At 40.2% G+C, this 12,878-nt stretch overlaps 1 protein-coding gene across 5 annotated transcripts in view; it reads left to right on the top strand.

Annotated features, from left to right (window-relative positions):
• The window catches only part of SYTL5 (synaptotagmin like 5), a 107,923-nt gene that overhangs the window by 73,962 nt on the left and 21,083 nt on the right, over positions 1 to 12,878 (top strand). For 4 of the 5 annotated variants that reach the window (XM_077342919.1, XM_077342918.1, XM_077342916.1 and 1 more), the window contains exons 7-13: positions 531 to 678; positions 3,466 to 3,595; positions 4,157 to 4,263; positions 6,470 to 6,562; positions 6,927 to 6,992; positions 9,072 to 9,250; positions 10,074 to 10,176. In XM_077342919.1, the coding sequence (XP_077199034.1) occupies positions 531 to 678; positions 3,466 to 3,595; positions 4,157 to 4,263; positions 6,470 to 6,562; positions 6,927 to 6,992; positions 9,072 to 9,250; positions 10,074 to 10,176 (826 nt within the window). The remainder of the gene's footprint in view (positions 1 to 530; positions 679 to 3,465; positions 3,596 to 4,156; positions 4,264 to 6,469; positions 6,563 to 6,926; positions 6,993 to 9,071; positions 9,251 to 10,073; positions 10,177 to 12,878) is intronic. The other variant, XM_077342920.1, reaches the window with a different exon arrangement.

Genomic DNA, 12,878 nt, shown 5'->3' with positions numbered 1-12,878 from the left:
AAGGAGACTCAGCCTGTGAGTTCAGTGTCTATAGCACACTGGGAGGCCATCCTACCATATCACAAACTTCCCATCCTTGTTCAGTTTGTATCAACAGATATTTGTCCATAGCAGTCTGTGGTTCAGTTTGTGGATATGCCGTAGACCATGAACCAAATCGCTTTTTCCCTGTTCATGCCCATCCCTAGTGGCAGTTCTGGGGGTGTGGAGGTTAAATCCTTTCCCCTTGCATCTTTTTCTAACCTCAGATATGTCCCTTGCATCTGCTGTTAGTCTTGCTGAGGAAACGGGCAGATATAGGCAAGGATGTGAGTTTGGGGGAACACAGTTCCAGAGAAAGCCCTCCTCTTGTGCTATAGCCCTAACCTGGACTGGGGCTCTCCATCACTGCTCTTTACCAATTAAAATGCTTAGAGATTCATTCATCGCTCTCAACATCTTATTTAATTAGATCCTAAGTTGTATACTTTGGTAGTTTTTCATGCTAAAATAGCTGAACTAAGAGATTTAATTTTGGTATGCCTTCCTAGGGAGAGTACCTATTCACTGGACATGGAGGACATACCTGGTTGCCTGAAAGGGGTTGTGGGTTCACGAACCCGAAGCAATGCCTCTACTCCGGTCCACCCCAGGTCGCCAGCTCTGAGCACACGCAGCATGACAGTAGATTACAGGAGGGTAAGTCCACTGTTGGTAAAAGGTTTCTCTTTAGATTTCTTACCAACGACATTATTATTTTTAATGCTTCCAGTTCTCACTATGTAAACCTTGTGACCTGACTCATGCCTGAATGTTCACACCTAGAAAAGTGACTTGCCTAGGATTCCCAATCCTGCCTAGACAAATATTGGGAGATGGGGTGGGGTATGGAGTATGTATGAGATCAATTCTGGGTGATTCCAGGAATTTCCCCTAATCTCTGTGGCAAAGACCCAGGACTCAGCTATGGAGGCTACTTTTTCTTCTGCTCCCCAATTTCCCCAGGTGGGGAGATGGGGGCTGGGCCGGGGAATCCCCAGCAGGTCTGTGCAATTGAGATGCTTACCCAGGATCTGTACCCACTGTTTAAGTCCAACCTAATTGGTTCTGGGTAATGAAGACCAATCTTCATTTGGGAGAGTGGGACTACATTTTTTGTGAAGACATAGTTGTGATTTTAATCAGCTTATGCTGTTTTTTAGCTTTTCTGCCATGAACTTACTGTAAAGCTAGATATGCCAGTTGCACCTGAAAGTACAAAAAAATCGCAAAGCCGGAATATGAGTTACTTACACTTTATGCTACACCACCGTTCAATAACATTGGAAACCGTTCTTTCTTCATTTTAAGACCAGTGAAGTAGATCTCTGTTTTCACTTATCACAAGAAAAAATAGTATTTGGAAAGGGTAATTTGCCCAGCCTTATCTAATTGATCAAAACACATTCTACTGTAGGTGTAAATATTTATTATGAATAAGTTTTGAAAATTATTCTGATTATAAGAGGCTGACTAGCTTAATACTGAGAATCTTTCTGTGAGTTTTGTTGAATCTTGGTTAGCTGATTCTTTTCTTCTTCTGTCCCTCAGGGTCATACTAAATACAATGGTGTTAGCCCTTGGTGTTTTCAAATGGGGTTGACTTTTTCGGTCACACAGAAGGATGTGTGTGCATGAGTTTGATTTGGAAAGCAAAGAGAGCATGTGGGTGAGGATTGCTGAAAACTCATTTCCATGCTCTTTCTGCTGGTAAAATCTGATTCCCCTGCCTTTCTTTTTCTATATGGTAGAGGCAGTTCTGTGGCTTATTTGGTTTTCAGATTTCTGAGGGGAGACCTTTGGAGTTTTCTGAGTACAATCTGCATTTGCAGGGAGGCTTTGGTAGTACCCTAACCCAACAGTTCTGAACCTTTTTGATATGGTGACCCACAAGTTCAGATTTACTCGGTATGTTACCTATACCTGGCTGGTCTGTAGTTTTTCAACACCCATCTAGTTCAGATTCCATGTTCTCCAAGAACCAGTAAATATTGCCCAAAGGGCAAAGCTGCCCACACGATGAACCTCATGCAAGTGGTGTTTTAATGTACACAGCCATTGAATTTGGAGGTTACATTCTAGCCTTTGACCACATTCCCCTTCTCCATTACTCCCTCTAATACCCCTAAGATTTTCACTTACTTCAATGACCATAAGAACATGTTTTACTTGAACAACAGGCATATACGTTATAGAAAAATACCAAGTAATGTATGACATGGAAGATACTGTTTCCAAAGTCAGCTCTTGGTTCCCAAGATACAAAAGAGAGCAATGGAAAGGGAGCCATTAGGAAGGGCTAGTTTGCAACTCACTTGCAGAAGCTTTGTGACCCACTTTTTGGCCCTTACCTGGAGGTTTTCAAACACTACCCTAACCCATACCTGATTACTGAGTAACATTGTTGGCATCAATTAAGCAGCTGCTTGGGTCTGTGGCTGAACAGAAGACCCATTGTCAACACTTGATTGACTTCTTGCTCCCAGCAAGAAATAAGAAGATATCACAAAGCCTCTGAGGCAATCTCCCATTTCCATTGGGAGCATCTCGGCAGCAGAATATGGATCTTTTGTGCTTCTTGTAGCGAAGCCAGTACTGGTGGGCCTTAGGGTGTGTGTGTGTCAAATATTAATGCTTCACTGCCTCCCAGCAGCTAAAGGTGAAGGATCATGACTCACACATTCTCCTCTGTGGTGCTTTCAGGGCTATCAGGGGCCATGCTCTACTTTTGCCTGCTGAAAGGTAGGGGTGCATATGTTCATGTAGGAGTAGGTAGCCAGCCCACTAGAGCACATCCTGTCTGGATTCCCCCACAGCCGGTGTTTGTCTTTCTTAGGACACTGCTGAGACCCAGCTTGTCAATCATCAAAACTAATTTTGATTCTGGTTTTCAGGAAGGGAATGTTGTTGTGAATTGATGAGCTTACTTGTTAGCCGAGATAATAAGGACTTAAGAAAAATCAGGCACATTGAAAAACCATTTTTGCAGGTGGCATTTCTGTCTGTACACAAACCCTGCAGAATTCCCACAAATGCTTTTATTTAACTGTGCTTAAATTTGATGCAGCAATCACCGATATTATGTCTACTTCAAATGTTATTTCTTAAGTTCCTTTTCTACCATTTTATTGCAGGATATATTTCTGTTTCCGGAGTATAGCAGTTATTTGTAGGAGGGGGGAATACTGGCTAACTCAGACAAAACAAGTGTGTATGTGTGTGTTTTTAACCAGAATTATGGAGTGGAAAGATAAGGTTCTTTATAGATCTAGAGGAAACAAACAGATGGAAGGTGGGAGAAGTTTGCATTATTAGCATAAAGGAACATGGCATTGCCAACAAACAGCTATCATAGCAGAGCTTTAATGAATTAAATAATTCAACTTTTGCATATCAATGCTTTAAACATGTGGTGCATGAAATACATATCTCTGTTCTCCTGGGCAGGATCTTGGATTAGAAAATGGCATCGCTATGCCTGCATCTGAAAGCATACCTGTAGATTTAGCCAAAAGACATTATAGGAGAGCCTCTGGAACTCCCTCTATAGCAGTGTCTAGGACTTCCCTATCATCTGGTAAGCTGTTTATTAAACAAGAATGTGTATTCCTCCTAGTGACCACTTTTTACTGCGAGTGTTTCACTTTCCCTCTTTTTAATTATTTGGAATTATGTTTTTTCTTGCTTTGTTAGAAGCTAGTGTATCACAAGTATTAACATGCTTCTTGTCAATATTTTTTCAAAAAATACAAATTTACATAGTGGTTATTTATATCAACAAGATGTACCTTTTGTCAGTATGTCATTACTTCAAGATCAAGATTAGGTTTGTCTAGCATCCAATTACATTGTTAATTTATGCTTATAAGTCAAGGGTGCAAAAAATTTACTATTGTACAACCATTATTTTTTTTCTGCCTGCTAAGTAAGAATGAACCAATAAAATTCTCCCTCTTGCCTGTATGCTTTGGTAATTCCCTTCCTTTGCTTGTTTTAGGATTGCGGAGAGGCAGTTGAAAGCTGTAGTGAACTAGAGCTGGAATTAGTCTGTGTACAATGGTTCGCAATAAGTGTATTATTGGAATAGAATGTGTTGCATAGATTTCAAACACTTTCGTTTCTCCATTCTGTTTTGCAGACCGTAGCAGATCAGAGAGAGATCTCAGTGGATCCCTTTCAGAAAGCAATGAAGATACTTTAAGCTTAAGGAGTAAATCTGTACCTGGAGCATTAGACCAGGAGCTGGTGAGTTATAACCACACCAGTCCATAAAATGAGAATACTCATATTTATTTTGTTTCATAAGGGTTAACAGATACTTGCTTTGAACTGAACCTGACAGCTTATTTGTGCCATAGTCCATAAAGTCAGTAAATTTGTGGCAGCAGGATAGTGAAGTGGACAATCCTAGTCACGGCGAATAAGGACTGAGAGCAGAGGGATGGTGTGAATTCCTCGGCAAACCTGTTTGGCACATGTACATACCTTATTCCACACTCACAATCAGAATGTGAGCCAATTTGACTGGAGGATCAGTTGGGAGTTGGATTCTGACTCCACCCCCTCAGCAAAATAGATACAAAATATGTAAAGGGAAAGGAAAAAAGAACTTCTTTCTCTTCTTTCTCTCCAAGCTGGGATGGGAACAGAAGTAATTCTGATTTTTCCATTGTAAAATGGAGAAATGAAAGCTTGGTGCAGTGGTTAAGAACGGTGGCTTCTTATCTGGCGAGCTGGGTTTGATTCCCCGCTCCTTCATATGCAGCCACCTGGGTGATCTTGGGCTCCTCACAGTCCTTTTAGAGCTGTTCTCACAGAGCAGTCCTTTCAGAGTTCTCTCAGCCCCACCTACCTCACAGGATGTCTGTTGTGGGGAGACAAAGGGAAGGCAATTGTAAGCTGCTTTGAGACTACTTTGGGTAGTTAAAAGTGGGAGATAAAAAGCCAACTCTTTTTGTTTCTCTCCTTTTTTCTGCTGCCCAACCCAACTGCTTGGGGTGGGGAAGAATCATCTGGGCTACTGATCATCTCTTTCCTCCCAATTTGTTGCTTCTTGGCATGTCTATGTCTGAGGGCCTGGAATGCAGCAAGATTTCCAGAATGGTAGATTAGTCAACTCCTCATTCTCCCACAAATCTTTGCTGTGTGTAGAGCACAATCTGCCTAGCAGAGGATCAGAAGCAGATTCTCAGCTGGTTCCTCTTCATCTGGAAGTTGGCATCTCATGGCCACAAGTAGCCTGTTCCTAAGAATACACACAAACAAACTGCAAACTGGTTTAATAGCTCACCATTGGCAAATGGAAAGTGAGATGAACTGGCAGATGCTCAAACATCCTTAAGAAAGAACTGATAAAGTAGGTCAGAGAAGCACAGGCTGTTTGCAGTCCATGAAACTATATTCTGGGGCTCACAGTGGCAGTCTCCCCCATCCAAAAATTTCTTGCTTCTAAATAAGAGCCAGCATTCAACTCGTCCGTCCCCCCGCCATGCATTTCTTTGATACGTCTCAAAGGTTTGCAATTCAGCTTTGTATCTGAGGAAGTGTGCATGGACACAAAAGCTCATTCCTTGAATAAAACATTGTTGGTCTTAAAGGTGCCACCGGACCCAAAATTTGTTCTGCTGCTTCAGCCTTGAATCTATTTTGATGTTGCAGCACACAGGCTTACAACTGAAATGTGGGTCCCTAGGATGAAGCAGAGAAAGGAGAACTTCTCCTTTCAGCTGAGAGGACAGCTGAAAATCAGCATTCTGATGCCGGCCTCCTCAATTATGGACCGTTTTGGTGCGAGCTGATATTTTGGGGCATCCCACTTTATTCTAGAGGAAGGCATTGGCCAACCATCTCTGCTCACTTGCCTTGAACGTCCTGTGGAGAACCATAAATTGGCTGTGACTTGACAGCACTTTGCACACACTTCATTCTATTTGAGGTCCACAAGGGTCCATATAACTCTGTGAGTTGTGCACTCTTAGCTGAATGTGAGAACCAAGACATCGGAGGGACAGAAATGTTTAGTGAAAAAGTTTTTAAAAATGACGTGGAGAAAGTTTTGGTTGCTGCAGCAGCCAGGTTCAAAGGACATGAAGTTAATGGAGACAGTAATCATTATCTGAGAAAATTTTGTGATATGTAATTTCTTTGTCTAAGTGTACATGCCTACATCTTTTAAAGATGCAGTCTGTAAGGGTGAACTTAGCTGTGCCACTCACTGCCATAGTAAAAACTTTTTCTCCTTGTCATGTAAATGTATTGTTCAGTGTGGAAGGTCAGGGGGCAGAGACAAGGCAGATGCTGCATGTGCAATGTTTCTCTTGAATATGTGAATCATGAAGAGAATAGCACCTCTTACATACCAAGTATACAAAGTGATCATTCTGGAACAGCTCATCTGATCCTCTAAACTGATGCAAATTGATATGAATTTTATTTCTGCCTTTCCCATTAGGATTACTTAAATGAGGCAGAAGAAGATATTGATGACATTGTGGCCTCTGGTTACACAAGGGGCAGGACGAATTTAGTCAGTGGAATGTCAATGGTAAGGCTTCCATTCTTTCCAGTGTGCTTGTTACTTATTTTGTTCCTAATGCTCTATTTCTTTCTTAAGGATGTTTGGCCATTATCATATGATATAGTGAAATCTCTACCTTTATGTGGTTTGGGGAAAGCTGATTCAAATACATTAAATGTGGCCTGTTAGTAACTAAGGGCAACAGGTATCTCCCTCATACTGCACTGACTCTGCAAGAGGAAAATATGGACTTCTTCCAAACTTAATATACAGTCTGTTTATATAGGTGAAAAATACCTGCTTGCTGATGTGCCACTGACCAGTTCTGAATTTCTCTGGCAGCTACATAATGCCTTTCTTTCCATTCCTCCTTCCCTCTCTCTTCTTAAAGAATTCTCCTTCAAGTTCTGACAGGAAATGGAGCTACTTAAATGTTCCAGAAGCAGATGGTGATACTGTAAGTTCTCTTCATGTTCTGACCTATTTGGGGGCTTTCCTTTTTGATCTTTCACGCTGCTTTTTTCCATTCACTGTACATAGAATATATATATAACATTTTCATCAATTTATTGAAAAAGAAAAGTAATTATTTGAAATGTCCTAGAAATAAGTATTTGTCACTAAAATTGTGGGAGTATCTGGTCCTGACTGTGAGATGGTTCAGAAAGTATTAGGCAGTGTTTGAAGGGCACCGGATTCTCACACTGTTATACACACTGAAGAAAGCCAAGTAACTTAAAAAAAATCAGAATGACTTGTGAATTGTAAAAACTGGTCTAAAACAAGTGATACCCACAAAGGTATAGCTCATTTTCTAAGGAGAAAAAAAATCACAAACCAGTATTTGTGGGAAATAGGGCATCAATAATTGTGTTAAAATGGGGTAATTTATCCATGGGTTTTAAAGCTCTGCCCGTTACTAAAAGGAGTAGTTATCTCACATTAATTGGTTGCATTAAAATCGCCAAGTGGAAGAAAGCTGGCTTCCAGCCACCTGATCTGTTCCAGAATTATACAAAAGGAAATTCTGGTTCTAGAGTACTTGGAAGAGTACTCTCTACAAACTGATTCAGATGTTTGCTGAATGTTCCATATAGAGCTGCATGACTGTCTCTTTCCATGCAACAATTTGGAGAAAGAAACAGGTGACCCAGCTCTTTCAACTTAGAACTGTCACTTCCAGTACTGGTTTACTCAGATAACTTAATACAGTAGTTCTCAAATTTTAGCAACCTGATGATCACTATTTTGATTTTTAAAATTTGATTGCTCCCTGAGTTCGGTACTCCTTTGCTGGCACCACACAGCCCCCCATTTTCAAAGTACTTATGGAAAGCTGTACATATGATATGGCAGCTTCTATACTGTTACATCCTTAAAACAATACCATAAATACTGTCAGCTACTTTAAAAAAAACGTATGGAGATAAAAGGTTTGTATTGTCTGTAAATGATCTACATTCAAGGTCAGGTCTCAAAGGGTAAAGAGGAACATAACTCAAAAAGGCCCGGACTAATGTCCTAAACAACCTTACCCCAATCAGAAAAAGACTTTACCCTGCCTATAGCAAGATACTTATTGGTTCATAACTTCAAGCTAGAAACCAGTAGAACAGGAGTGGGAAGATACGGAGAAACATTGAGAGCTTCTTCTTATACAAATAGAAAAAGAGCAGCATCACACTTAAGGTTTCTGTATTCAGTTGAAAAGGTTGACAATTGGCTGTGGATGTCGAAGCCATCCCCCGCCCTGGCCCAATACTTTGTGCTGGAAAATAGAGTGAATGCCAGGTCAGTTTTGTACCGGATATAACTATTAACAATTGCATGATAACTATGCCTTCTTGTGCCACTTGACTGGTTAGAATTCCTAGGGTTGAAGTGCTGTCCCCAGCAATCAATCAGTGTGCTTCTGGTCAGTACTCTGGGGGATCTGGAGACTAGGTAACTGCTACTGGTAACTCTGTGAGCTCTTGCCCTTTGAAAGAGGAGGAAGCCAATTCTGTCCTCTTTCCAAGGCAGAGTTCCTGTTACCATTCCAAGATATGCCAGGGTTTGTTCTCTGGCCCTTACAAAGAACTTCGAGTTCCCTGTGGGCCCTCAATGTTTAGTTTTAAAAACAGTGTTGATATTTCCCATCTGAAATCACTCTTCAGGGAGAAATTGGTAAATTTCTTGAACTAACCCTGAGGCACAATGCTGAACTGGAGAAACCACTGATTTTATTACGTTGGGAATTCATACAGTATTACTACGTGCTATGTAACAGTCATGCAGGTTTATTGTTTTTTCAGCAATTCTAATGAAAATGCAAATTAAAGGGATTGCACATACCAAAATGCATTATGATCATATAATATATTGTTTACCATTTGAGTTCTTTAATATGGAATTTAATCTTTAAAAAATGCAACTTTTACGAAGTATTTAAAATCATTGTATATTCCACCTTAAGTCTTAATAAGAAAGATGGATCATCATCATAAATAAAAGGCTTGATGGACTTCTTCTTCCCCTTCCCCTTTTCTCTTTTTAGACAAGTATCAATAGTATGATGAGTGTTTACAGTGAAACTGGGGACTATGGAAATGTGAGAATTAGTGGAGAAATATGTCTCCAAATCAACTACAGCTACAAAACAGGAGCCCTTAACATCTTAATTAAAAAATGCAGAAACTTGGCCATGGCAGATGAAAAGAAGCAAAGAACGGATCCGTAAGCAAAGAGGATTTTCTTTTACATTATTTTTGATCTTGCCATTCACTTTGCTTGGGAGACTTCCCATGGGACTATATGATATGCAATTCCTGAAATAATGATACGGCTTGCATCCTAATGAGGAGTCTTTTTATTAGCTCTTGACAATGCACATGTGTTATAATTTTCAGAGACCTTTAGACTCCTAAGGGGGCCTCATATTTTTCAAACCCAAGATAGGAATCTGACTTCAGCCTAGGAACTAGACTAGAAATACCATAAATGTTTCACAAAAATCAGTTTTGAAATACATTTTTCTAATGTGCCTTCTTAAGGAATTCCACATGTAGTATTATAAGCTCAGCTACTAAGTCTTGAGAAAATGGGGGGGGGAATTATCATTTTAGCATGGAGTTACTTGAATCACATGAGGTTGCTTTCACAAAACTATTTTACTATGTGAAGGTTGTCTATTAAAAATTTCTGGGGGTTTCATTCAGTTATAAAAATAAGGGCTTTTTACAAGACTGAATACAAGTCTAAGAACTTGTTCTCAATGAGCCATGTTATGTTAACCATAGATTAAGTGCTGCTCTGCACAGAAAAATCTTACACACAGAAATATAATATGGGGAGGAAACCATGCTGGAACTTTCTCCCTTGATACACACCTTGTTTCTTTGCGGGAACTGTTTTGTATATTCAAGCATTCAATTTGTAGTGGTGCAGCCCAGTAGGTATGCCAACTTCCAGGCAAAGTCTGGAGTTCTCCCAGAATTATAGCTAATCGCCATAAGTATAACACTTGAGTTGTGTTAAAGATTTACTGTTCACTCTGCAGCTATGTCAAAGCATACCTCCTACCTGACAAGTCTCGCCAAAGTAAAAGGAAGACAAAAATCAAAAGCAATAGCATTAATCCAGAGTTTAATGAAATCTTGAAGGTGAGAACTGGGATATATTCTTGTTTAATGCTGATATTATTAAGAGATGAAAATTGTTTTTTTTTAAGAGTTAAAATAGTCATCATCCTTGTTAACAGGAAGGATGGAATGCTGCTACTTAACTTAGTAAAGGCATTTCTTTTCTTTCCTGTTTTGAACATCATCCATTTTTCCTTTGGTTTGCGGTCATCTATCGGAGCTGAGAATATTTTCATGACTATTTAATGAAAACTTCATAGTAGGTATCCAGATTGATACCAACTCTAAAGGATAGTATATAAGAAAGATCTTAGTTGAGTTCCAAAACATTTTCTTTACAAATTCCAGACAGTATCAGTTAATTTCCTACTAGTATGCTGTGATTAAGAAGCTAAAATAAGAACAACCCAACATTATTACAGTTGATGTTTCTCTGTGCCAAGGATTTTTACATGTTCTTCTCTCAGTTGTGGTCTCATTTAAAAACATTCTCAACAATCTACCAAAAAAATCAGTTTTTAAGAAACGTATCAGTAGAAAGAACTGCACTTGAGCAGCTGTTACATTTTAAAGTGTTTAGCTTTGACTGCTCTTGCATACCTCCTAACTGAAACATATTGTAGATTTTTCTGGTGCTACAGAGTATTCTCAGCTATTGCTTGAAGAAAATATAAATTTCTTGTCTCATGATGATGAGGAAGACATTCAGAGGTGGTTTGCCATTGCCATTGCCTGCCTTGACATCAGCCCCTTTTAGCCTCTTCAGATCTAATTATGTAACCCACTGCAAGACAGTTCCTTGATAGTGGTGGGATATAAATCAAATAAATAAAAATAATAATTAAAAAATGAGATCAGGCTAGGCTGGAGATATAAAGATCAGGCCCTTCCTCAATACAACAAAATTATTTTTAGTAATAATTATAAAATAAAACAAACAGAAACATCTAGAAAAAACAGACTGTGAAATTGTGCTTTTATTTAATTTCATATATATAATCATGCCAGTAAAAAAAAAAATCTAATTCCAACTTGCTATTCTATTATGGGAGCTAGCATAGTGAACTGATTAAAGTGTCTCACTAGGATCTGGGAAATCCAGGTTCGAATCCCCAGTTGTACCAAGGGAGCTTGCTGGGAGACCATGGCCAGTCACATTACTCTCAGCCTAGCCCTGACCTAGATGAGCCCGGGAAATTATGCAGGGCCATTGTGGCAATGCCAGCTGATGCCAAGCAAAAAATCATAGTCAAAGCAGGGGGGCAGGGAGAGTTGGAAGCCCAGTAGAACCAGCGTAATCTACAGTGCCAACGAAAGTGCGTCTAGTCAAGGCTATGGTCTTCCCAGTTGCAATGTATGGCTGTGAAAGTTGGACCATAAGGAAGGCCGAGCGTCAAAGAATTGAGGCTTTTGAACTCTGGTGCTGGAGAAGACTCTTGCGAGTCCCTTGGACTGCAAGGTGAACAAACCAGTCAGTCCTAGAGGAGATCAGCCCTGACTGCTCCTTTGAAGGCCAGATCCTGAAGATGAAACTCAAATACTTTGGCCACCTCATGAGAAGGAAGGACTCTCTGGAGAAGAGTCTAGTGCTGGGAGCGATTGAGGGCAAAAGAAGAAGGGGACGACAGAGAATGAGGTGGCTGGATGGAGTCACTGAAGCAGTAGGTGCAAACTTAAATGGACTCTGGGGAATGGTAGAGGACAGGAAGGCCTGGAGAATCATTTTCCATGGGGTCGCAATGGGTCAGACACAACTTCGCACCTAACAACAACAACAACAACAACAACAATCTACAGTGCCCTGCAAACCCATTGCCTTCTGTTCATAATATTAATAAAGATTTCTTATTATACTGGTATTATATACATTCTGTCACCAAGCAAGAAAGTGATGGGAAGGTTTTGAGAACAAGAAATGAAGATAAGGAGAGGGATGCAGAAAAAATTGGGTGAAGGGAGATAGAAATGAATGAGAAAAGCATGGAAAAGAGGTTGAGAAATTAAGAGAGAGGAAGGTTGTTTTATCGTGCTGCAACACCCTTACTACTGCTTTGTAAAATCTAGTTCAGCTGAGTGCAAGGACAGGAAGAGAGAAAGGCTAGACTGTTGGAGAAAATTTCCTGCAAACAGAGATTTACCATAGCAGCTATCAGCATACTGTCAATTAGCAAATAATTAGCAAACAGGAAATGGTTACAGCATCATCGGTAAAAGAAAAAACACTGGCACAGCTGGCAAAACCAACGAAAACATTTAGCGGTGCATATAAAAGTTGCCTTCTTTTTTACGAGGACTCACAAGCCACAGTAGTAAAATACATCTTTGCTAATAGTCCCCCACTGGATGGACTAAGAGTTAAATATAAACAGCTGAAGCCACTTACCTGAACTTTGGCTGTAATCAAGCTGTCAAACCAATTGTCATTAGGTCATCTTTGACAGCTGTCAAAACACTGAGGGCCTTTTCGCACGGGGATCTTTGTTGCAAATTGTTTGCGGAATGAAAAATCGCCATTTAAAATAGTGGAATTCGTCGTTATGCATACCTGCCTTTGTAGTGGAATCAGTTGCGTTTTTTAGCGTTTCCCACAGGCTTCCGGTCTCGGCAGAAATCGCTAGAAAGGAAGCGCTATTGCCAAGCTCGTCCCGCCTCTAGCCGTCAAGCAGCCAATGGGCAGCCGTTAGCATGCTCCCAAACAGCCCCTTTCCCTTTAAGAAAGGTTT

This window comes from Paroedura picta, chromosome 6, assembly GCF_049243985.1.
Source record: "Paroedura picta isolate Pp20150507F chromosome 6, Ppicta_v3.0, whole genome shotgun sequence".
Classification (NCBI taxonomy): Eukaryota; Metazoa; Chordata; class Lepidosauria; order Squamata; family Gekkonidae; genus Paroedura; species Paroedura picta.
This window is presented reverse-complemented; position numbering and strand designations above follow the sequence as displayed.